This window comes from Capsella rubella, unplaced genomic scaffold, assembly GCF_000375325.1.
Source record: "Capsella rubella cultivar Monte Gargano unplaced genomic scaffold, Caprub1_0 scaffold_6, whole genome shotgun sequence".
Taxonomy (NCBI): Eukaryota; Viridiplantae; Streptophyta; class Magnoliopsida; order Brassicales; family Brassicaceae; genus Capsella; species Capsella rubella.
In genome coordinates this window covers 15,795,782-15,818,603 of record NW_006238918.1, presented here as the reverse complement: position 1 = coordinate 15,818,603, position 22,822 = coordinate 15,795,782, and the positions used below count along the sequence as shown (strand labels likewise).

Genomic DNA, 22,822 nt, shown 5'->3' with positions numbered 1-22,822 from the left:
GTGTGCGTGCCTGCGTGGGCGTGGGATGGGGATCTCTTTATTCTTAGCTTAAATTTTTATTCTTTTCAATTTTTTTTTTTAACTTTGGTCAAATGGTAAAATATTCGTATCATTTCTTTCGTTTTTCCGAAATACATAAAGTTAACTGTCTGTTAAAATATTCCTACATTAATACAAATCTCGAACAAATCCACAGTGTACTTTGTTAAGAAAGAGATTGGAAATCTCCAAAATTTAATTGGAAACAGATGATATGGATCAATAGATTGTTTTGTTCAACATCGCTCGTGAAAGACTCGAATCAAAGTTTCTGATATAATATTAAAAGAGTAGCCTGCTGAGTCCATATGCCTCAATGTTCTGATGATGATGAGTTGACGAACATACTTGTAATAAAAAGGAAAAATAATGTGTAGATTTAGTATAGATTGATTGAACAAAACCCAAGATAAACCGTCATGTATTTTTCATTAGCTTAGTCCCAATCCAAATATATACACGAGCTATATTTGGATCTTACACATCATCAAGACTTATATATGTTCACACTAAGAATCTAATTAATACAATCTTACCTTCTAATTAATGAGATCAAACTCGTGTTCACGCTAGCTAAGAATTTAGTAGTATCCAAACTTTAGATATTTTAGCGTAGGGCATAAAGTCCAAGTGTCCTTGTTGTAAACAGTACACAAATCTATAAACACAAATTCTGTACGTAACTCGTCGATCATGTGATGTCGAAGTTGTTTGATGGTCAAAACCCAAACAAAACACACCATATAGACGAAGAAGGAAGCCATCACGTAATTTTTTTTATTTTTTTTTAAACATATAGAAGAAAGAGTTGACTTAGAATTCAGCATGGGAATTAAAACTTGAAGTTGAAGATGAAAGGCTTAAATATTTAAGCATCGACGAGTTGATTTTAATGCATGATCCGCGTAAAGTGGATGTTAACATGCAACGTACGTACACTGCTCTCTTCATATATGATCAAGTTTGTACGTTGACAACCAAACAAAAAAAAAAAAAAAAAATGATAATTAGTTGGTATAGTATAAATATAAAATATGGTTTTGGAATATGAAAAACTTTACAACATGGGTGAAATTGAATCCAACTTGTATTTCTTGTATTCAACTTGTATTTATGATCATTAATCATATATTTCCATAGACCTTATCCCAAAAAGAGAAAAGTAGTTTTCGTTTTTTCTTTTGTCAAGCAATGAAAGAAGAAGAACAACAATAATAGATGAATTGAAAAGGACCGACCGTGGTCCGTGAGATGTAATAATATTTATGAGATGTATATATATACACTATACAAAAGTAGTCATTACGAATCAACCGGTCGAGAGGTGATCGTTTAAATTGAACCAACTCGAAAACAAAATTTATAATTTGGTTTATAAGATTTTAATTTGTTTCAACCGAAAAAAGGCTTCTAAGCAAAAAATAAAGTAAAAAGTGAGATCACAAAGGAACTGATGAATATAACATATAGATATTAAACATATTTGATTAAGTTAAAATTCACTTGAGTTTATAAATATTAATTTTTTCATTAATAAACTATATTAGTTTAGAGAAGAAAAAAAAAGTTTTAGCTAGGTTTTATTTTATTATATTTTATATAACTCGGCTACAGGTATGAGTGAAGAAATGAATATTGTTGTCATTGTCATTCATTCTTATCTAGTGAGCTGTATTAGCTTTTATGTTACTACATTGTTCATGTTTCAAATTCAAATAATGCATGTTGTCAACAGAAAATATAACAACAAATTTTGTTAGCTATAATATTAGTCTAGTTTCTTTATTAATTTTAAAATCAATCAATATATGAGAGTAATTATATGGTTTTCTCTTTTACTTTATTTTGTATCGAGATTTAATTCTTTTCCATGTAAGTTTTTCTACTCTGGATTGGTTTCTACAAGGAAAACTTATATGTTTTAACTCCAAAGGATGATACTTATAATATGGTTATGTTTATCAATTCAAGAATGTTCTTTTTTCTACAGAATTTGCTAATTTAACTCTCTATTTGTGTGGTAGCTGAGTCCTCTCTTCTAATAAGAAAAAAAGTGAATGCAAAGTAGATAAATAGTATGGGTTATGTATGAAGGCCGTTAAAACGTTGTAGCATGTGTATTGGTAATGCCGTCTTTTTCAGTATCTGTCAAGACTTTACTTTATATTTTTCTTTTTTTTGGTTTGAGAAAATTAATCAGCATAGATTAGTCTTTGTCATTCATTGAAAACAAAAACTTCCACGAGGAAGTCTACTTCAATTGTTTTGCTGTAAAGAGAAAATTAATTCATCAACTATCATTTTCTTTATAAGCTTTCATGGAACAGACATTATGAAGAAAACAAAACTAAGCTCGTATCTTAATCTTGTCACATTGTTTGACATTATGTTTGAATTTTGTTGTCTCAGTTTCTTCATTATCAATCATTAAACATCATAGTCTTATGTCTAAATTTCTTCGGATAATGATGGCCTAAAAAGCAGGAAACCAAAACAATGAAAAGCCTAGCCATCATCTGTCATCGATCACCATGAGCTTCATTGTTTTGGTTACAAGACTCTGTCTCTGTACAAACCTAACCTCCAAGCTCAAGGATAGAACATTGTTCAGCGGATTCATTCATAAGAATATATACAAGAAAAGCAATACAGAGACAAATCATGTGGAACACAGGAACAGCTAGCTCATAGGAACAAATAGAGTGAATGTCAAGAATTTACAAACAAACCAAAACATAAGTAGTGTTTTTGGTTACATTACATGAATCTGAAGAGAGACTCATCTGGTAACTTCTCTTGTGTTTTCTTCATTGTCTGCACCTGATACTCTCTTATACCTGAGATTAACACCATCGGTAAAGAGAAATTGCTCGGATTCTTAGTTAAATATGTATAGAAACAATTATCCCTGATCTGTAAGGCTAAGTTACTATGCAGTGTGATAAAGAAAAGAGTAAAGGAATCCCACCTGAAAGAAGTATTTGGGCTGGGGTCGATTCTCTCACGAGGAGCAAACTCATTGTAGAACTGAACAGAGACCATACGGTTATTGGCTGAATTATTTGGTGCAGGTGAGTTGTCTGAATTCAAACTTGCATTGCTTGTGAAGAACCCTGCCAAAGAGAGAGACAAATTTTCAAGGAGTTTTATGAAACAGAAGCAGTTTTGGTAATTATTATAACAAAGCGCGAAAGCAGCACACATAGCCCCTAGAAGAAAGACCTAATAGAACATTTCACCAAGATCTCCAAAGCTAAAACAAGAAAGATGTAAGTTGTGTGATAGCTGAAGAGCCGAACACGAAGGTAAAGGGTTTGTGCCTTTGTGGGTTCTTTAATAGGCAGAAACATGTGAATGCAATAGAAACTAGGTGAAACCAAACATAGCAATTTTGGGTTCTTTAAAGCCAGCTAAAAGAAACAAACATAAACCGAGAAACTTCAAATTGTGAGTGCATACCTTGAAAGATTAAGAAGACAAAGAATATAACCGTCACTGTCATGGCGAAAATGCTACTGCAGGGAGACGAGGACTTTGCTGCTTTCAATCTTCTCAGTGTTTTCATCCGTTCAATCCGAGCACGTTTTCTCATAGCAAGCTCCGTGATTTCCCTCATCAACTTCTGGTCATTTAAACTCAGTAACGGACCTCTTGGAGGCCTCGGCGGCTTTGAAGGTTTTCTTGTCTTCTTATACTTGACATTATCAAACTTTATATCGGAAAGATCTAAACTTTGACTGCTTCGTTCTCTCCGCTTCCCGTCTCCCATTAAAGGGTCTACCAGATCATCAGAACTCTTTTCAGACCCATCAAAACTCAAACGTCCACTCCAAACATCATGATTCAAAACGTTCTCTGAATCCCCTTCAGCTGAAACAAGATTTGTCGTGATATCTTGTGTCTCATTGAATCTACCATTTTCAATGTCTACATCAAGATCTTCTTCTCCTGCAACAATTTGATCCATCCCGCTCTAACGCAAAAGCTGATCAAAACCCTTAAAATTTCCCCTGAAAATAATCCTCTGTAGAGGCTTCCTCAGCTCTAAAGACTTGCTCCTCTTTAAAGTCCTTTCGTCCTCCTAACATATGAACAAAAACAGCAGTTGGGATTTAGCATAGCTATTCCTCCACAAAAACTGCAAAGAAGCTTGAACAAAATCTGATACCAACAAATGCTAATAAGGTTGAGCTAAACCCCTAACATCACAGAATCACGTAAGCCTTCGAATCCACCAAACAAATCAAATTTCGTAAATCCTCTAATTTCTGAGAACAAACCAAACGAGGAAAAAGTTTCGAACTTTTTGGAAATTTGAAGCAAATAATTAGATTTCTCCGTTTCGAAGAACAAATGCGAAACATATTATTAACCCAAAACCCAGAATCTAGAAAGAAACCTCTATAATGTAATAATACCCCAAAAGATTTAAACTTTAGAACGAAGCTCAAGAAGTAAACAGAGAAAAATATCTCCAGAAAACAAAAACCCAAAAACTCACGGAATCAAGCGTAATAGCTGGGAATGTCGGAACCCCCTTGATGCTGCGAGATACGAGGAAGACAAAAAGAAAGAACAACTTTTGAATCCAATTTTGGGAAAGGAAAGAGAGAGTGACCAACCCCAAATTAGGGTTCATAAAAGGTCATATTTTTTTGTTTTTTCTTTTCTTTCCCTGTCTCGATATAATCCGTTTGGTGATTTTTCTTTTTAATACTAAAAATAAAAATAAAAAAGACACACAACACAACACACAAGAATGTCTTTTGGATTGTAATGTCGCCGAACGATTTGAAAATTTGGAAAAGAAAAAAAAAAAGCTTTTGAAGACGTGCCAGCTTTGTTCAGCATCTACGGATTTTCAGGGTTTTTTTACAATAATAATTATTGGTTTATTCTTTTTCAATAAGTTTCATTTTATTTTATTTTTTTGGGCAAAAGTTTCATTTTATTATAGTTAGGAAATCAAAAAGAAAAAATTAGGAAACAAATGGATACTTATACCAACTAATTAATATTTAGAAAGTAATAAACCACTAAATATAATGGATAAGCTTCTTTCATTTTTTCTAACCTTGGTTGGTATCAATGATTTAACTTCTAGAAGCCAAATAATGGTTTATGTTTTCACTTAGCTAAAAACAAATCAAGTGAGTTGATAATTTTATTTTTTCACTTTTGCTGAACTTTTGTAATACCCTTTTGTTGATCAGTCAATTTTTGTATCTTGGAATATATATATAAAGGTGAAAATGTATTCATGTACGTATATATAAATAGCCGTTACGGTGCCATTGTCTTATCTTATGACACACGTTGTCTATTGGACTAAAAAGGTCAACATCATGGGTCCTTTCTTCTGCACTAGTCATTGACTAAACATAAACAAATTAAATCTCTTTTTAACCTTTCTTTTTTTTGGACAATATTGATTTTCTTAGATTAGGGAAGAAAAAAAACTGCTCCCAAAGACACGAATATTACATAAATTACATATTTAAGAATGTTACTGATCATCCAATTATGGTTAAATCTTCATACATCGAACCAATCTAATATATACATAAATTTAGCGTTTTAAGTTTATTTATAATTAATGTGACTTAAAAACTCTAAATTGAACCGACAATGGAAAGCCATATATATATATATATATTATTTTTAAAAAATCTTAATAAAAATAAATTATTCAAATTGAAAAGCAAAACAAAGAAATTCAGATGCTGACAACCCAACTTCTGATTAAAAGACAATGCAAAGACAAAGAAGAAGAAAAAACGAAGCAAATTATCCAAAGGAATTATTAAAAGGTGAAAGACAGATGAGAGATGCCACCAGACCGATCAACCCAAGGAACAAAGAAACTGAGTTTTCCAGTTTCTTCTTCCCACTTAAACTCAGCTTCCTTGTCGTTCAAGCAACACATCACTGGAGCTGAACTCGAATACGCCATGAATCTTCCTTCGCCTTTCAACTCAACTCTTATGTTGTTGTCACCTGCAGTAATCTCCATGTTTTGAACTGTTCCCACGCAGTTGAACATGTTGATCAACCCTAGAGGTGCAAATCTAACCCCTGAACTTCCCAGCTCCGTGACTGGCACGAAACTGAATAGATCGAACGAGGATGGCTCTAGGGTTATCTTGATCGCATCTGATTTTGTGTTCATGAAAAGGATCTCTTCAGATTGGTTCTTGTAAACCAAGTAATCTCCGGTGTAGCTCACCTGAGAACCTGCAGCTTCTGGGTTTTGATCCCATTCGATGTCTGAGACATGAACCGTTCCCGAAACTGTCGTGTAACATTCCTTGTATCCCTTGAACATATTTTCCTTTGGACTCCACCCAGCTCCTTGACAGTTGAATGCTCCAATTACTCCTCCAAACTGGAACAAATCAAGTAACCGTGTTTTAATAAAGTTTCAATCTTAAAATAATGAATTGACTTTAAACTGATTACGTACCTTGTTGAAGTTGAAGATCTTGAGGATTGATTCTTTGTCAAACAAAGGGTTCTTGAAGAGTGAATCTCTAGTGGGAAGAGCAAAGTGGAGACACCTTGGGATGGTACCATCAACGAAAGCAAGCTTCTTGATAAGATCAAAGTTATGTGAGGCTTTGCCAAGATGGTCACTGAGATAGATAGGCCCACCGCAGATGGCTCGAGATGCAGCATGGTACTCGGCACAGACATGGTCTGATTGGAACATGTCCCAATCTGGTTGAATCATTTGCCCCATCCAAAAACTGTTGTAAGAACAGTGAATCATGTGTACTCCTTGTAGCCAGTACACTCCTTGTGGGTCACCGTATGGGTCTTGCCACCAAAAGTCATCACCTGTTCAAAAATCAGATTCATTAGAAACTTCACTTGAAATAATGCAGTCCAAAGCAAAAGTCTTCGAATATATATGTTACCAACTCTGCCGATAGAGATTTGCTTTGTGGCCAGGAAGAAGAACTCGTTGCACTGTTGCATACTGGCAATGACCTCGGTTCCATTGAAGTTCTTGATCATGGATTCAGTTAGACCATCGTAGTAAGCTTTAGCAAGCTCCACTCTTCCTCCATGTTCTTCTGCTACCGACTCTAAGGTCTAAAACCATACATACTTGTAAATATATAGAAAAACATAGTATATATGTAAGAAACAGAGTAATAATATAAAGAACTTACTTGGAAAACATCAATCTTGGCTCCTGTAACACCAACACTAGCAAGATAAGAGTGCATAGAATCGTAGAAGTCACGAGCTTTAGAAGGATGAACAAGACCAATCCCAGCTTCCACAATCTTGTCGACTGCAAGATCAGACATCGTAGCATCTAGACGAGGTGAAAGGTCAAAAGGAACAACCTTGGCCTTCAAATGCGTCATGCTTTCAGTTTCAGGCCTAACACCATTCCAAGCACCACATAGAGCATGCCACACATATATATCATCTAAATTCTTAAACCTTAACCTCAAATCCCTTGTGAAAGCCTTCATACCTGTGCCTGAAGCATCCTCAGAACCCAAAGACTCTTCTTTCTCAACCTCGTCAAACATTGCATTGAGTTCTTCACTCAAAGTCTTGATCTTTTCATCAAGTTCGTGTAGATCTTGTTCCCCCGACTCACGAACTAACTTCCTTCTCAAAATAATCGCCTGAATTCGCTCCGTTGCTTTGTAGATAATCATTTTCGGCTTGTGAGGATCGAAGTGAGATGCATCAGATGCTAAAAAGGATCCACCTTTATATTTTCTAAACTTCTTACACTCCTTGAAGCTGGTAAGCCTCGCAGTCATTTGCTCTCCACCAAGAACAAGATTCTCAGCGTCTTTGTCTAGCTCATCCCCATCAAAGTTAATACTTTGCCATCCATCATCAATGATGATAAACTTCGGACACACCCCTTCATCTTCAAACTCCTTAACTGCAGTCCAAATGGTTGCAGGATCAACGGTCAAGTAGCAAGCATCCCAAGTGCACCATCCAAACTTATCGACGATTTTAGGAAGCTTCTTCTCTTCTAGAAGCTTGAAAGTGTTCATATGGACACGAAGTGCACTAAAAGCCTCTCTCATGAGGTTGTAAGGATTGTCACAAATGTGAATGTAGGCAATAGAATTGAAAGATGACTCTTTTACTTGAGTCGAGCCACTCTCAGCACAAATCAAGACGTTACCTTGTTCACCAGGGTTAAGTGCAGCTCTGAAAGACCCTTCTATGATTGGTATGATGGCCACATAGGAATCGATCTCAGGAATATTTAGCATCACCCATTGAGTCTCGGCTTGAAGATCCGACCCGGATTTTCCGATCCATGCCGTTGACCACCACATTTTGAACCGGAAAACACTAAGAAAATCTCTGTTTTCGAATCTTCCCAAGGAGTTTGTGACAAGATCAGAAGGTGATTCTTTGGTGAACCCGAGAAACCCTCCTTTGTGAGCGTTGGCTTGAACTCGGAGGCGGATTGAGAGAGGAGCATCAGTGGATATGGCGAGAGATGAAAATGGCGTGAAAGTTACGTTTTGAGGGACATCAAAGAAGATTGAGGAAGAGTCTTTGGCACGAAGAGTCCCTTGGGATAGGCCAAAAGAGTTTGATTGCACTATTGGCTTAGTTTGTGGAACACCAAGAGGTTTAGTTTCAATGACATCGATGCCTGATGCCAGAGAATCGTTTAGGGGAGCCATGAGAAAAAACAGAGGAAGCTTGGAAAAAACAGAGGAAATGAAAACAGAGGATGGGTTAGTGATGATGATGATGAAAATGCTATCGTCTGCTTTCTATATATACACAAAGAAAATGGATAAAGTAGCAATCAAATTATACTGGAAGATCCTTCGAGTTTCCATAATTATGTTTCGTAATATATCGAGTTATCTAATTACATTTAATCATACCAAATCTTCTTTGCTTATCTATGAGATTTTTTTTTCTTGCACGATGATGTAATTGAATACGGAAAAAATATATGATTGTCGTACTTAGGGAAACTGATGTACATATGTATATACGAAATACTATAAACGAAGGATCTCCCGTAATATAAACTTTACATTTAACTTTCGACAGCAAAAGACATAGAAAGAAATAAGAAGTTAATTAGAGAGTTTGTTCTTGCAAGTTCAAGAAACTGCTATAAAGAGACAAGTGAGAAAATCATCAAATTAAAGGTTATATCTTGACAATAAAATAAGACTTAAAAGTGTCATATTATCCACACGTCGCTTGTTCATGTCTGCGTGCATGTAAGCTACTTGGCAACTCTGATGCTACAAAGAGACAAATAATGTAGTCGGATTCTGGAGTGCTTCTTATTCAGGATAGATAGGGGCGACGATATCATTAAGGAATAAGTGTTATTATTGTAGGAACTATATATTTTATCTCCAAATTCATAATATTCAGATAAGTAATGTGAATTAACGATTTGAATGCAGTTGATTTTATTTTGAATGATATGATTTTGATACTTTTCGGTGCATTTATAGAAGATGTCATTATCATTTATTATATTTTTTTAAAAAAAAATTCTGATGTCAAAAACTATAAAATTGTAAATTGTATGTAGTTCTAACATAAAAAAAATCCACTAAAATTTTTGTTGGAGTTAATTCAATCTTTAAAATGTTTTTAATAGCAGGGATTAAGTAGATTGTAAAATCACTAATTCAATAACATCATATTTTTATTGACTTTGTAAAATTGATAATTAAATAACGTATAATTTATTATTGTAATTCATATCATTTCAAAATTTTAATTAAATAAACATCTAAATATCTACTGAATAGTTGGATTTCGGATATCCAAAAAGAGTTTTATATTACAGATATATACTTTTTTTTTTTTGTAGAAGAGAGGGAGAAAACCTCCCAAAATTTTATTCAAAACAAATACACTTAATCTTATATTTTGATATATACTTAGTTTTATATTTACATTTTAGTCTTATATATGTTTATTATTTATTATTGTCTGTATCCATTTTAGAAATTTAAATTTTGTACTTGGCAAACAAAGATTTAGAGATTGTACAAACTTTGAGATAATCATAGGATAATATATACAATAATACTTTAAGTAAAGAATGTTCAGTATCGTTTTTGTATTACATTAACTTGAGATACCTGTTATTCCCGTATGATTGTTAACATAGTTCCACTGTTTTTATTTTTTACTTTTTTTTTCAACGGTTACCATTGTCTTTCAGTCATATTCTTCAATTAAATAAATTATAGAAAATTTTATACAATTATCTCTACTTTTTTTTTTTTTAAGAATCCTTTGGAATATCATGTTTACTGGTGATCTCGTACACTAAGATTTTGTTAAGAAAAAGCTCTTAAGTAAAATGTTTTCTTAACAAAATCTAAGTCTAAGAGACCACCATTAATCATGTTATTAGTTACAAACTTGACCAAGACGGAAACTTCTAAATAATATGAGAGTCTACTACTCTTCCCGAAAAAGAGATTAGGTGGACAATAAGATACATAACTAGTCTGTGAGGTTTGCCAAAAAAAAAAAAATAATAAATAACTAGATTTGTGAGATATTTATTTTTTTATTAATTTTTTAAATTAAATAACAAAAGACTCTAAATTAGTTTTACATAAATATTAAGTTCAATAACATATTATAGATGAAAAAATATATTAAAAATCATCAGTTACATAATTGGTGATCTTATGTAAACAAATAATTGGTGATCTTATGTAAACAATGTTCCACAAAATTGGCTCATTTGAGTCAATTCATTAGAATTTTTAAATAGAAATTAAACAAACTCCAAAATCTTCTTCCAATCCATCGTGAAGACTTTCAATCTTAAATCTCAGCCAAAAAATAAACTGTTTATTTAAGTTAATTTGTAATATAGGCAAGCCTACTTACTACACAAGTAAAGTTCATTACCAGGCATAAAGGTTGCAAAGAATATATAGCACACCCAGAGGCCACCAGTAAATTACTTAAGTTTTGCTTCACACAATGTTCTTTGATAAAGCCGACTCTAAAAGTTGCCAAAGTCTATCCAATATATCCTACGAAATTATGAAGTTGGAAATTGGACAAAACATGGATCCAATTTGTTCTCACCCGGTTTTGGTGGGACAATAAACCCGACAAAAGAAAATGTTATGGTAATGATCTAGGTTGGCGAATCCTGAAAGCTCCCAATGCCCCAATTGCCCATCCTTCTCCATTAGGCCTACACTTTTAATGGAGTGGTCACTACGTTGGCAGGCCGGAATCTCAAGCAAGACAAAAGCTTATAGGGAACAGTGATAGTATAAAGGCATAAAGCTATATGGTATGATCAACCTACCAAACGTGAGGACACATCGACTCATTTGAACTTGAAATACTCATCGCTAATTATATATATCCATAGTTTGGAAAAACGTTTATTAATTAATGTCATGTAGTAGCTACTACAAAGAAGAACATGACAAACGTGATACGTGATTACAATGAGAATGCATGCAAGCTTACGTGCATGCACAAACAACATTATTAACAAACCTAACACCACCTCCACCAGCACCGGCACCGCCTCCAGCTCCACTGGCACCACCAGCACCGCCATCACCACTTGCACCACCGGCACCACCAGCACCACTAGGACCACCTGCACCACTAGGACCACCAGCACCACTTGCACCACCGGCACCAGTAGCACCGCCATCACCGCTACCACCACCACTAGCACCTCCTGCCCCACTTGCACCACCATTACCACTTGCACCGCCGGCACCACTAGCACCACCATTACCACTTGCACCGCCGGCACCACTCGCACCACCAGCTCCACCGGCACCACTCGCACCACCAGCTCCACCGGCACCACTTGCACCACCAGCACCACCAGCATTACTATTGGAAACATTGGTACTAGTGGCACCATTACCTCCACCAACACCACTAGAAACTTCGGTATTAGTGGCACCATCCCGACCAACATCACTTGCACCGCCTCCAACAACACTATCAGCATGATCACCTCTTCTAGCACCACGTCTAACGAAACCACTAACACCATATGTGACGCCTATTTCACCTTTATCAGTACCACTGACACCATTTCCACGGTTTTCTTCACCTCCGATAAAGCCAGCCTCACCTTTTCTAGAGCCACCTCCAACATTTCTACCAATGCTACCAACACTTTCACTGATACTACTTCTATCAGCATGTCCAACTCTTTCACCGCCGCTTATACCTCTTCCAACTCTGCCACCGGCATGACTAACTCCTCCCTCGATTGTTACACCACCAGCTCCAACGTCAATACTTCCCCCTCTACCACCATGTCCACTTCGTTTGCCCCTACAGCCTCTAGTGACACCTCGATTACCAAATCCTCCCCAGGCTCTGTTGTTAGCGCGTGAACATCGGCCTTCTCCATGTTTATAATGTGGGCTTTTGTTATTACCACGATGACCTGTACCAGATAATTTTCCCAACACTTGAGTTGACATCAGAAACACCATCACAAATGCCATTACCCAACCCCTTCTCACGACCATCCCCATACTTGTAAATATTCTTACTCTCTCCCTCTCTCTGAGATATTAATATATGTTCACTCTCATCTAAGACAGATTCCCAGATAACATAGCTTGGCGGGAAGCTCTATTTATAGCCAAAACTCCACACATGTGTCCTCCAATCACTGGTTCATTAACAAAATTAACTATATTATTTCGATTACTAATACGAAAACCCACCCAACTCTCGTCGGTCGAGATGGATACGCAATATAATCTTCTAGAAGCAGTGAGGTATGAAAATAAAGCTGATAACGTTCATGATCACTAGCTTGTAAGAACACACTCATGCATTATTGCTCTATTCACGTAACATCAACATTATTAAATAAAGCTGATAACAATGATCACTTGTAAGAATACTCATACAATATTCTTGCTGATCCATCATGTAATAGTCTTCCTGAGTGGAACATTTAGACCTCAACTTGCATAACCGCACTTTTGCTAATGTACGATAAAGTTGCATTCAAGAAAGAGGTGTGGTCACGATTTTTCGGTAGCCTGTGAAGGAAAGTGCTTCGTATCATTCAGCTTGACGTAGTGATGAATAAAAGAAAAACCCAATTAAGTTTCAGAAGACAAAATTAAATGTACTCTAGTAAGTATGTTGATGGATGTTCTACTCATGTACTCTCTTCCTTAGCTTTTGAACTCTCCCAAAGGACTTCTTGTGATTTTTCATTTCAGTCGTACAATTGCATTTGCATAACACAAAATAAATAACAGAATGGGAAATTATATTAAAGATAACCTAACAAAAAGGAGAAACAAAACACATGTGTCTGCAGTTCTTTTATAATTTGATTTTAACTCTGATCTGGATGATGTATTAATATTGTAGAGATGATATATAGATCGACATTTTTTTAACTTTTTACTTCAATCGTCATGCAGAGATGATGATAGATAACCTAACAATGGAGAAGAAGAAGCGCACGGAACAGAGTCTTTGTATCATTGTATGTATAAAGACATTCAATGGAGAAGATAACAAAATACTGCATCATCAATCATCATCATCACTTCATTAGGTACGTACTCTTACACACAAAGAAGAAGCTTAAGAGAGAGGGTATATAATATTTTATAAAATCAACTAATTTAAAAAGAATAAGGGAATTGATGACAAAAAAAAAAAAAAAAAAGGAAATTTATAATCACAACGGTCAGATTAATAAGGAAACTATGCTTTTGTTAATGTTGTTTCCTTTTTATTTTATAATTACAACAACAACGGTAGCAAAATATAACGGGTAGACTCTTCTTAGCTACCTCAACTATACTGCTTCTTTGATATACACCATGTACTTTTTGCCTCTTTTCTAAACACCATCAATAATTTATTTCTCTATTAAACATCACAAACTAAATATTATCATTCAATTGCAACACTGCGACTATGAAGTGTGGTTACACATACTAAACCGGTAATAGCGTTTTTTAAATATCACGACTGCGTTTAATAAACCAAAAAACGTTAATCCCATACAATTTTCTTAACTCTTCTTCTTCGTAATATATAAAGAACTCCAATCCTTGGAGTTTATATTGTATCAATAAACCCAGAATATATATAATTATAATTTTTGAACGCCAACAAGTGATTCTAAGTAGTTGTTTTTGCATTGCAAAACAAAAAGAATCTAATAGTTTTTTTGGTCAACAACTTAATTGAAAGAAAAAGAGAATTAAAGCTCATGTTTACAAAAAACAAAGAAAATATCACCAGAATAAAATTAACTCCAAATAATGTCATTCATGCAAAACTAAACTAAAGGAACACGTTCATAGTACTTATTAAATTCACTCATGAACCACCATGTCGGAGCTTGTTTGTGATGGTTGCGTGAGAGAGACTATATCTGGTACTTGAGACGATGATGACCCGACCTGAAAAATAAACACAAACAATTTACTAAACGAACCAGAAACGAATTGAAAAAAAAGTGGATTTTACCTCAGTAGTTCTTTGTCTCTTTTTCTTTTCTCTTGGATATTTCATACACCCAGCTGCATTATGGCCAGTTTCACGGCAAGACGAACAACGTATAATACGTCCCTTTCTTCCAAGTGTTTCTTTGATTGTTTTCTTCTTTGGTGACTCGTGTTTTCCTTTAATCCTTTGATACTTCTTCTTTCTATTTTTCTTTTTCTTCCCAAGTTGTATAGGCTCTGGTGGTGCTGTTACCAAACGATACGTTGATGTCATCCAGAATTTTGGGCCTCTCATTGGATGTATGGACTGCTCGTAATTGTCTCTCCACAAATCAGTGCTGAAAAATCCTGATACATAATCTTCAACATTCATATTGTAATCAATCATTGCTCCATAAGCATGTTCACATGGAATCCCACTTATTTGCCATTTACCACATGTGCATGTTCTTTTCTTCGTGTTCACCGAATAATCATTCCCATAAAGCATAACCTCATAAACTCCATGAGTTGCTGGAGTTGTTTCACACTTGTTTGCATCTTTCTTCTCTTTTGCAAGAATTTTGGCAACATAATCTGTAAACCTCCCTTCGTGATTCTTGGATTTATTATGTCTCTTCACCATTCGTTGCATAGTTTGCCGTCTAATTGTGTCCAACATCGGAATCATTGCCTTAGCTCTTGCTTTTGTAATGGATGAGTTAAATGATTCTGTGGCGTTGTTATCAACATCCTCACAGTTGCTTCCAAGCCTAAAGAAAGCTCTTGACCATGTCTCCGGTTGCTTTTTCATCACCAAATTGTAGACATCAATGCTATACTCTTTAACCTTGTTGAGGTTGTCCTTAAATTCAGTCTTGTTGTAGCTCCAAGCTAGTTGCCATATCAATGGTTTGATCATATCTTTTTTTGGATGCTTATTCTTCAAGTTCTCGATGATGTGTTTCACACAAAATCTGTGTTCAGCTTTAGGCAATTCTGTTTGCACAGAACTTATGAGTCCCTAATAAAATGAAAATTATGAATCACAATTTCATAGGTTGTCACAAGAGAAAAAGTTCAAAACAAAGAGAGAGAAGTTACACTTTTGGTACATACCTTCGATTTATCAGATATCAGAACAAATCTTTCTCCATCTTCTAGTTTTAAATCAGCCTTGAGTCTCTGGAGGAACCATAACCAGTTATCCCCAGTTTCAGATTGTACTACAGCCCAAGCAAGTGGATAAATTTGATTGTTTGCATCATGACCAACCGCAGCCAACAACACGCCTTTCACTGCCCTTTTCAAAAATGTGCCATCAAGTCCGATGATTGGTCGACAAGAACCTCTCCAAAGTGTGCGTATGATTTCAAAACACACATAAAAACGGCTGAAAACATCTTTATTGGCAGAGTTAGGGTTAGTTTCGACAATGGCAGTTGATCCCGGATTTGTAGTCATAATCTCTTCCACATAACCACGAATGTGAACAAATTGTTCTTCATACTCCTTCTCAAGCAACTTGAGAGCTAGCAGCCTTGCGCTCTGACATTGACCCCTAGAACTCACCAACTTCCATTGATCTTTAATGTGATTTTGAATTTGCAAAGGCATGAATTCAGGATTCACTCTTAGCTTGTCCATGAAAAGCCTTGCAATAACTGGACTTCTAAGTAGCCTGCATCTCCCATTTGGAGTACAACTATGCTTTCTGTATGTCGTCTTCACCACCCACATTTGTTTCATCTCATCATAAGAGCAATACACCCTCCACTTACACTTACCAACAATGCCACACTTGAATTCAAGCTTTGTCTTCTCCCATCTGCCTTGAACGACATTATTCCCTGTGTTTAAAGCGTACTCAATTACAGCCTCTTTAAATTCAACACCATTGAAGAACGACTGACCTATATATAATCTATCAACTCTGCTCCTACGGATTCTTCTATCTCGCAAAACGATCGGATCTTCCTCTTCATCCGAACTGTCTGGAATTTCATTTCGGCCAACAGACAACTCATCAATGAAATTCCCTATTGATGTTTCTACTTCAAACTCAAACCGGTCCATTCCATCTTCATCATCTTCGGCTTCACTATCATTTTTCCTTTTATTACCTTCTCTTTGTTTTTCGTTTTCCTCACTATAATAGGTATCAAAATCTTCCATATCGTCTGGTTGTATCTCGACCATGTCTTCTACGTTCACCATGCAACTGGAAAAGTAATAGCTCTAAATATAAGCTAACAAAAGAGATAGATAAAAACTATAAAAGGGGATGAGAGAGAGAAAGAAGACTTTACCCAAGAAACTAAGAAAAAGAGAGAAACGAGTGATGGAGTATGAAGAACAATTATAAAGAAGACAGAAACCCTAATTGTGAGGACCTTTTATATGATAGAAGAAAAAAAATCAGAAAATTGGATGGGGTTAATTTTGTGGGTTCACTAAACGCAATCGTGATATCTAAAAAACGCTACTACCGGTTTAGTAAGTTTAATCACACGTCATAGTCGCAGTGTTGCAATTGAATGATAATATTTAGTTTGTGATGTTTAATAGAGAAATAAATTATTGAGAGTGTTTAGAAAAGAGGCAAAAAGTACATGGTGTATATCAAAGAAGCAGTATAGTTGAGGTAGATAAGAAGAGTCGACCCAAATATAACCTTTTTTACTGTTTACAAACAGTTATCTCTTTTAATCGAATGGTCAAGATAGAGAGCGGACAAGAAAGATCAATAATTCAATGTAATCTCTGAGGAAACCAATACCTATGATGAAGAAGAATGATTATGGCCTACTATATATTGTACAACCAATTATATATATATATATCATGGAAAAGAGATTTGGTGATTAAAATCTCAGTTTGGTATACGGTGGATCTATTCGTGTCGTCACCGCTGCGGCGAACGTATATGTTTTTGTTTGTTTGGTCATTGTATGTTGCCGCAACGGCGATTTAGGAGTAAAAAACATTACGTCCTGCCACTACAGCTTGCGGTGACCAACGAACATGCTCTAGATAAAAACGACGCATGCAAGACATGAAATATAGCAAGAAACAAAACACAAATCCTAGACGCAGATCCGATTCGAACTTATTGATTGGTTTTGTACCTTAACCGCCTTAAACGCGGGATGAAGCAACCCAAGCTCGTCTTTCATATCGAGCGGATTGCTAGTCTCGTTTCGAACTCTCTTGACTTTGCGATGACTAGCTAGAGATTTGTGAGTGAAACCATAGATTTACATGTTTTATATTTGGTTTTTTTTCCACTCTTACTACTTACACACGTCTCATATATATGTTTGTAAAACTTCTGAATTTCTCTGCTATTATATAAAACTTCTGAATTTCAATGTTGACTGATTAAATGTTTAATACTAAAAAAATAATATATATAAGTCGTCTCATATGTAAGTTTGCTTTTATTTTCTTTGATGATTTTTTTATTAAACCATATATATATATGAGATATACTAAATATATTTTGCAAGAGGGATCATTCTGACGAGGACAAAGAGCTTTTGCAAGCCAAGAAGGCTGCCAACAGGTCCCCAGTCGTGAATCATGCAATTTCCTCGAGCTCATCATCATAACCTTCTTCTAGTACATTTCATCTACAATCTTCTCTGCTCCATCTAAGTCATTTAAACTTGCTGCATCCACCGTGACATGAATTTCATTGCAACAACCAACGCAGACACCTTCTCCGGGAGTACATTACCATCGTTTAAAAAAATGCCAAAGCGTTATCAACAAACTTGCGATCATACATGTCGTCAATAAGGGCCTTTGCTTTCCCTTCCCTGAGTTCCACACAGTAGTTAGCCTTTCGAAGCCTTTAGTCTTGGAGATAAGATGTAAACGCTCTCAGAATTATCAAAATCCATCCAGTCCAAGACCTTCTCAAGGCAAACTATAACGAGAACAGTGTGTCTACAAAAATGCATTAAATTTATAGTTTTACAGAACATTAACTTATCACTAGACAGAGTCAAGCTGATGGATGAATCAAATGCAAATTTTGCTAAGCAAACTTTCTTGTTCTTCATCTATCTGGATCTCTTGCTCCTCCAACCTCTTTTTCATATCGGGACAAGCTTTCCCTGCAGAGAGATACGTCTTCATAAGAAGAGTGTAAGTTTCAGAACCGAGGGGACTCCATTTCGTCAAGGTTTTGCAGAATTCTTCTGCTCCATCAACGTCTTTGGCTTCCTCAAAGTGAAGAAAGAACAAGCGGATCAGGTCTGAGCTCCAAGTCCAGTTCTTGTCTTGATCCAAAACTGCCGCTTCAAAATGCTTCAGAGCCAAATCTGCTTGTTTTTCCTTTAACAGGTGCATCATCAAAAGCTGCCTAGCCTTTGAGAATTGACCTGCACACTTTTTCATGGCACCATTGAAAACAGCCTCAGCTTCTTCGTACATGTTCTGCTTTAAGTAGCTGCTAATTGCTACATTTGCCATCCGTATATCGTAAGTCCCACATGTTGATTCCCATTCTGTAAAGATTTTCTTGACTCCATCAATGTCATTGAGTTTACTCAGTGCTTGGAGAACTGTAAGATAGCTTGAATTGTTGACATTAGGGTGTCTTTTCTTTAGCAAATCCCAGACTCGATAAACCTCGGAAGCATTTGAAATTCCAGCATACAAGCTAATTAGAAAATAATAGGAATCACGGATGTGAGGATTCATCTTGTTCTCCAGAGATTTCAGCGCCTCTTCAGCTTTATCGTAGAGGCCGACCTTAATGTAGATTGCTGCCAGATTAGCAAATGTATCCCACGAGGAAATACCTTCACCTTCTGCTTTCATTTCATCTAGAACCTTCTCTATGCCATCCAAGTCTTTTAAACTTCCACAACTTTGTATCCACATGGAGTAAGTGACATCACAAGGGGTGATATTCTTCTGTTTCATGGCAACAACCAGTGCAGGTACCTTCTCGGGTTGATCAAGCCGCAAATACATGGCCATCAGATTATTAAATGGCAAAGAATTACTCACATGATTGAGATCAACCATAATTTCGAAATGAGCTTTTGCCTTCTCTTCCTCCCCTTCCACGCAGTAGCAGTTCAACAGCGACCCATAAGCCGACTGATTCTTGATAGAAGCGTCTAAACTGTTAAAGTAGTTTTCAGCCGCCTCTAAGCCTTCAGTCTTTGCTATAAGATCCAAACGAATTGCATGATCGCTGCCAGAAAAGGCAATTTCTTTTCCTTCCATCCACTTAAAGATCTACACATAAAGGGAAACAAAAAACAGAGTTACTTCACAAAAACTCAAACACCATACACATTTAAACTTCATATAACAATGGTGGCTAAAATCCACAACTAGTCCTTTTCCATTGGGAAGTTAAATCAATTCCAAAGAGAGGAAAGAGGCGACAAACCTCGAGGGCGCGTTGAGGTTGACGAAACTTGCGAAGATCCTTTGCGTAGCGAAGAAGCTCGTGTTTTTTTACAGGAATACCTTCCATGAAGAACTGATTTAGCGTTTCATCAATCTTCCCTCCCCTCGTCCCAAGTCTTGAGAGTTTTTTGTATACCGAGGGATGCTTTTTCGCCTTCGCCGGAACAGAAGCAGCAGCCTCACCGCTAATCTCCGCCGGAGCAGCAGCGAGCGTCGCACAGAACCTCCTCGCGAGGCGTGAAACGGAGTACATCATCAGATTTACGGGTTTTGAATTTTCTCAGTGAATGAATCCCAAAAATCACTAAAATTTCACTCTCACTCGAATCCAAGATTTTGCTAGGGTTTTAAAAGGCTCAAGTAAAATATAAACAGAGACTTCGTGTCGTTTCTCGTACAACAAAACGGTGTGTAGTTTATTGTTGTTATTTGCCCATTCCTGGGACTTGGGAGCATAAACTTGTAAGGTCAGAAATGGCTATCCTTCTTCTTCCTCCTCCGACGACTATCGTCTTCTCCAACTCATCTTCTACACAATTAATCCTACGAAGTCCCAAGTTCACGCGGCGTGTGCGTTGCCGTATCTCCGATTCCTCAGAGGTGGTTCCAGTTTTGAATTTTAACTCTCTCCGACCGATTTTGTACACAGACGCACATATTATAGAAGTGTGTTTATCATTTTGATTCTCAGGTTAAATCAGATGAAGGAGCTTCGAAACTGGAGTATAAGCCAGGACCTCTCGACGATTTCTTCATGCAATCGTTCCGGAACAAATTGGTCGAGGTGAGTTGTAAATTGGATTGGTTTGGTTTCTTCATGAATTTAGTGTTTTGATTGGACTGGTAATTAGGTTTAACATTAGTCTAATGTTCTTTAGTTCATGTTCAAGTATGTGTAACAGGAAGTCGGGTCGGATTCAGAGAAACCCGGGTACGTTGGACTTATTGAGCTGGTGAAGCTTCTCTTGTTGAAAGGTCGAACTAGGTCCGAGACAAGTGATGCTGCGGTATATTTCTCATTCAGAAGCCATTTTTTGTAGACACTTTAGGCTAAAGTTCTGAGGTTTTGGTTCTTGTGGAAAGCTCTGATCGAATGGTTAACTTCTGTTAAACAGGTGCGAATACTGAAATCGTTGTTTCCTCCACTCATTTTAGAGCTTTACAAGGTCCTCGTTGCTCCTATAGCACAAGGCAAATTAGCTGCATTGATGGTTGGTGAGTTGTGTTGAATCTTTCCTTCCTCTATGTCAATTTAACTTTATCAAAGTATGGCTGACAACTACATTGTGAACCATATATAGATTAGGAAGTTACAAAGAAGCTCTAGTTTTTTTTTTCGGATTTGGTTTCCTATTATTTTCCTGAGGATAGGAGGCTTTGACTTCTTTGAACCAAGCAGGCTAATATTTATGTATTCTTTCCTCTGTTTGTTTCCAATTGTCAAGCGAGAGTAACTGTACTTACCTGTCAATGGCTGATGGGACCGTCCAAAGTAAATGTCATTGATCTTCCTAATGGAGAATCTTGGGATAGCGGGGTAATGATCATACTGAACTTTGCATCTGTTTCACATGATTCGTTTTGTTAGTTATTTTTCTATCTTTTGATAACGAAGAGGATTCGGGATGCGAGTAGGTTTTCGTCGAGAGATGTAAGTATCTAGAAGAAAGCAAGTGTGTAGGAGTATGCATTAATACATGCAAACTACCAACTCAGGTATTCTTGCTGCAAGTAAACTAAACCAATTAACCAGTTATTACTGTACTGAGTTGGTGTTCTGTTTTAAATAAGACATAAATTTGAAGACTTAGTCACAGTAAAATGAACCATGGTAAGCTTACAAGCTTTAGGTAATGTTCTTTGGTTATCCCTGAAAATGTGGAATTCGTCTTTTTTTCAGACATTCTTTAAGGACTACATGGGAGTTCCTTTGGTGATGGAACCAAACTTCAAAGATTATAGTTGCCAGGTACATCTTGCTTGCCCCTTCCTAACAATAGACATATCAACTCTAAACTATTAGGTATCTTATCTGCCACTGGAAAAAAAAAAAGAAGATGACAGTATGACACCCCATATATATAACTTTGAAACGATATATAAGAGTCTGCTAACCCAAACGGGATAGTGATAAAAAAAAGTAAAGGAATGGTCCCAAAATGTGCATTAAAAATCCAGGATTTGGTTTTGTATACAATATCATGGATTTACTTCACTTACCTTCGATCCGGTTTTGAATCAAAATTAACAAGTTGAGTTCTTGGAATGTTCCCATTTTTTATTAGCATCTTCTTTGTCCAGTTATTAACCCCAGGTTTCAATTCTCTCTGGGTTCTTACCTTTTTTTTTGTCTTTCCATGTTTGGATCATAACAGTTTAAATTTGGAGTAGCTCCACCGGAGGATGATAGCAATGTTAATGAACCATGTTTTGAGACATGCTCAATCGCCAGCCGCCGGAAATTAAAACCTGGGGAGTGTCCTATGGCGTAAATCGTCGTTTTTGTGTCCATACACCGACATTTTATATCGTGTAACTTGTGTATATCAACATTCTAGATTTGATTCTAGTTATGATTGCGAAAGAAAACATAAATTTCTCTAATATGTCGATATAAAGCCTCTTACCCTATGCAAAACTATGGTCCTTGATGGGTTTGTGAAGATCAAGATGGAGGACAAATCTCTAAAGTCGAAAAGGATCTACGAACACCAGCCACAAAGTATCTCCTCGCTCCATTTAGTGTTGAAGATCATCGTCACACATCATCAGATAAACCATCTTTCTTTTGAAAAAGATTGTATAGACCTGATCAAGATTTAGTCTGTACTTACTCATTCACACTCTTTTTTTTTTTTTTTTTTTGTTAAAGTAAAGTTCTACCTAATTTC

At 36.2% G+C, this 22,822-nt stretch overlaps 6 protein-coding genes across 6 annotated transcripts; 1 reads left to right on the top strand and 5 right to left on the bottom strand.

The window, feature by feature from the left end:
• Window positions 1-2,632: 2,632 nt before the first annotated feature.
• On the bottom strand, window positions 2,633-4,718 carry LOC17882924. Its single transcript, XM_006288507.2, has 4 exons — window positions 4,541-4,718; window positions 3,499-4,120; window positions 3,008-3,152; window positions 2,633-2,876 (listed from the first exon to the last, which is right to left on the bottom strand). Exons 2-4 carry the CDS (start codon window positions 4,004-4,006, stop codon window positions 2,819-2,821), a joined length of 711 nt encoding a protein of 236 aa, XP_006288569.1. The 5' UTR covers window positions 4,007-4,120; window positions 4,541-4,718; the 3' UTR covers window positions 2,633-2,818.
• A 1,013-nt stretch (window positions 4,719-5,731) lies between these two features.
• LOC17884149 (probable galactinol--sucrose galactosyltransferase 4) lies at window positions 5,732-8,761 on the bottom strand. Its single transcript, XM_006286971.2, has 4 exons — window positions 7,215-8,761; window positions 6,957-7,134; window positions 6,503-6,876; window positions 5,732-6,424 (listed from the first exon to the last, which is right to left on the bottom strand). The coding sequence occupies exons 1-4, from the start codon at window positions 8,718-8,720 to the stop codon at window positions 5,843-5,845; spliced, it is 2,640 nt and encodes an 879-aa protein (XP_006287033.2). The 5' UTR covers window positions 8,721-8,761; the 3' UTR covers window positions 5,732-5,842.
• Window positions 8,762-11,522: 2,761 nt separating this feature from the next.
• On the bottom strand, window positions 11,523-12,611 carry LOC111830023 (glycine-rich cell wall structural protein 1.0). Its single transcript, XM_023780377.1, has one exon. The coding sequence runs from the start codon at window positions 12,564-12,566 to the stop codon at window positions 11,523-11,525; it is 1,044 nt and encodes a 347-aa protein (XP_023636145.1). The 5' UTR covers window positions 12,567-12,611.
• Window positions 12,612-14,810: 2,199 nt separating this feature from the next.
• Window positions 14,811-16,697, bottom strand: LOC111830022. The gene is made up of 3 exons (XM_023780376.1): window positions 15,618-16,697; window positions 14,986-15,522; window positions 14,811-14,879 (listed from the first exon to the last, which is right to left on the bottom strand). The coding sequence occupies exons 1-3, from the start codon at window positions 16,695-16,697 to the stop codon at window positions 14,811-14,813; spliced, it is 1,686 nt and encodes a 561-aa protein (XP_023636144.1).
• Window positions 16,698-18,389: 1,692 nt separating this feature from the next.
• LOC17884199 (pentatricopeptide repeat-containing protein At4g01990, mitochondrial) lies at window positions 18,390-20,236 on the bottom strand. Its single transcript, XM_006287516.2, has 2 exons — window positions 19,912-20,236; window positions 18,390-19,754 (listed from the first exon to the last, which is right to left on the bottom strand). Exons 1-2 carry the CDS (start codon window positions 20,185-20,187, stop codon window positions 18,525-18,527), a joined length of 1,506 nt encoding a protein of 501 aa, XP_006287578.1. The 5' UTR covers window positions 20,188-20,236; the 3' UTR covers window positions 18,390-18,524.
• A 147-nt stretch (window positions 20,237-20,383) lies between these two features.
• Window positions 20,384-22,772, top strand: LOC17884340 (beta-carotene isomerase D27, chloroplastic). The gene is made up of 8 exons (XM_006288426.2): window positions 20,384-20,531; window positions 20,623-20,715; window positions 20,834-20,938; window positions 21,047-21,146; window positions 21,377-21,468; window positions 21,567-21,647; window positions 21,832-21,900; window positions 22,307-22,772. The coding sequence occupies exons 1-8, from the start codon at window positions 20,406-20,408 to the stop codon at window positions 22,421-22,423; spliced, it is 783 nt and encodes a 260-aa protein (XP_006288488.1). The 5' UTR covers window positions 20,384-20,405; the 3' UTR covers window positions 22,424-22,772.
• Window positions 22,773-22,822: the final 50 nt, after the last annotated feature.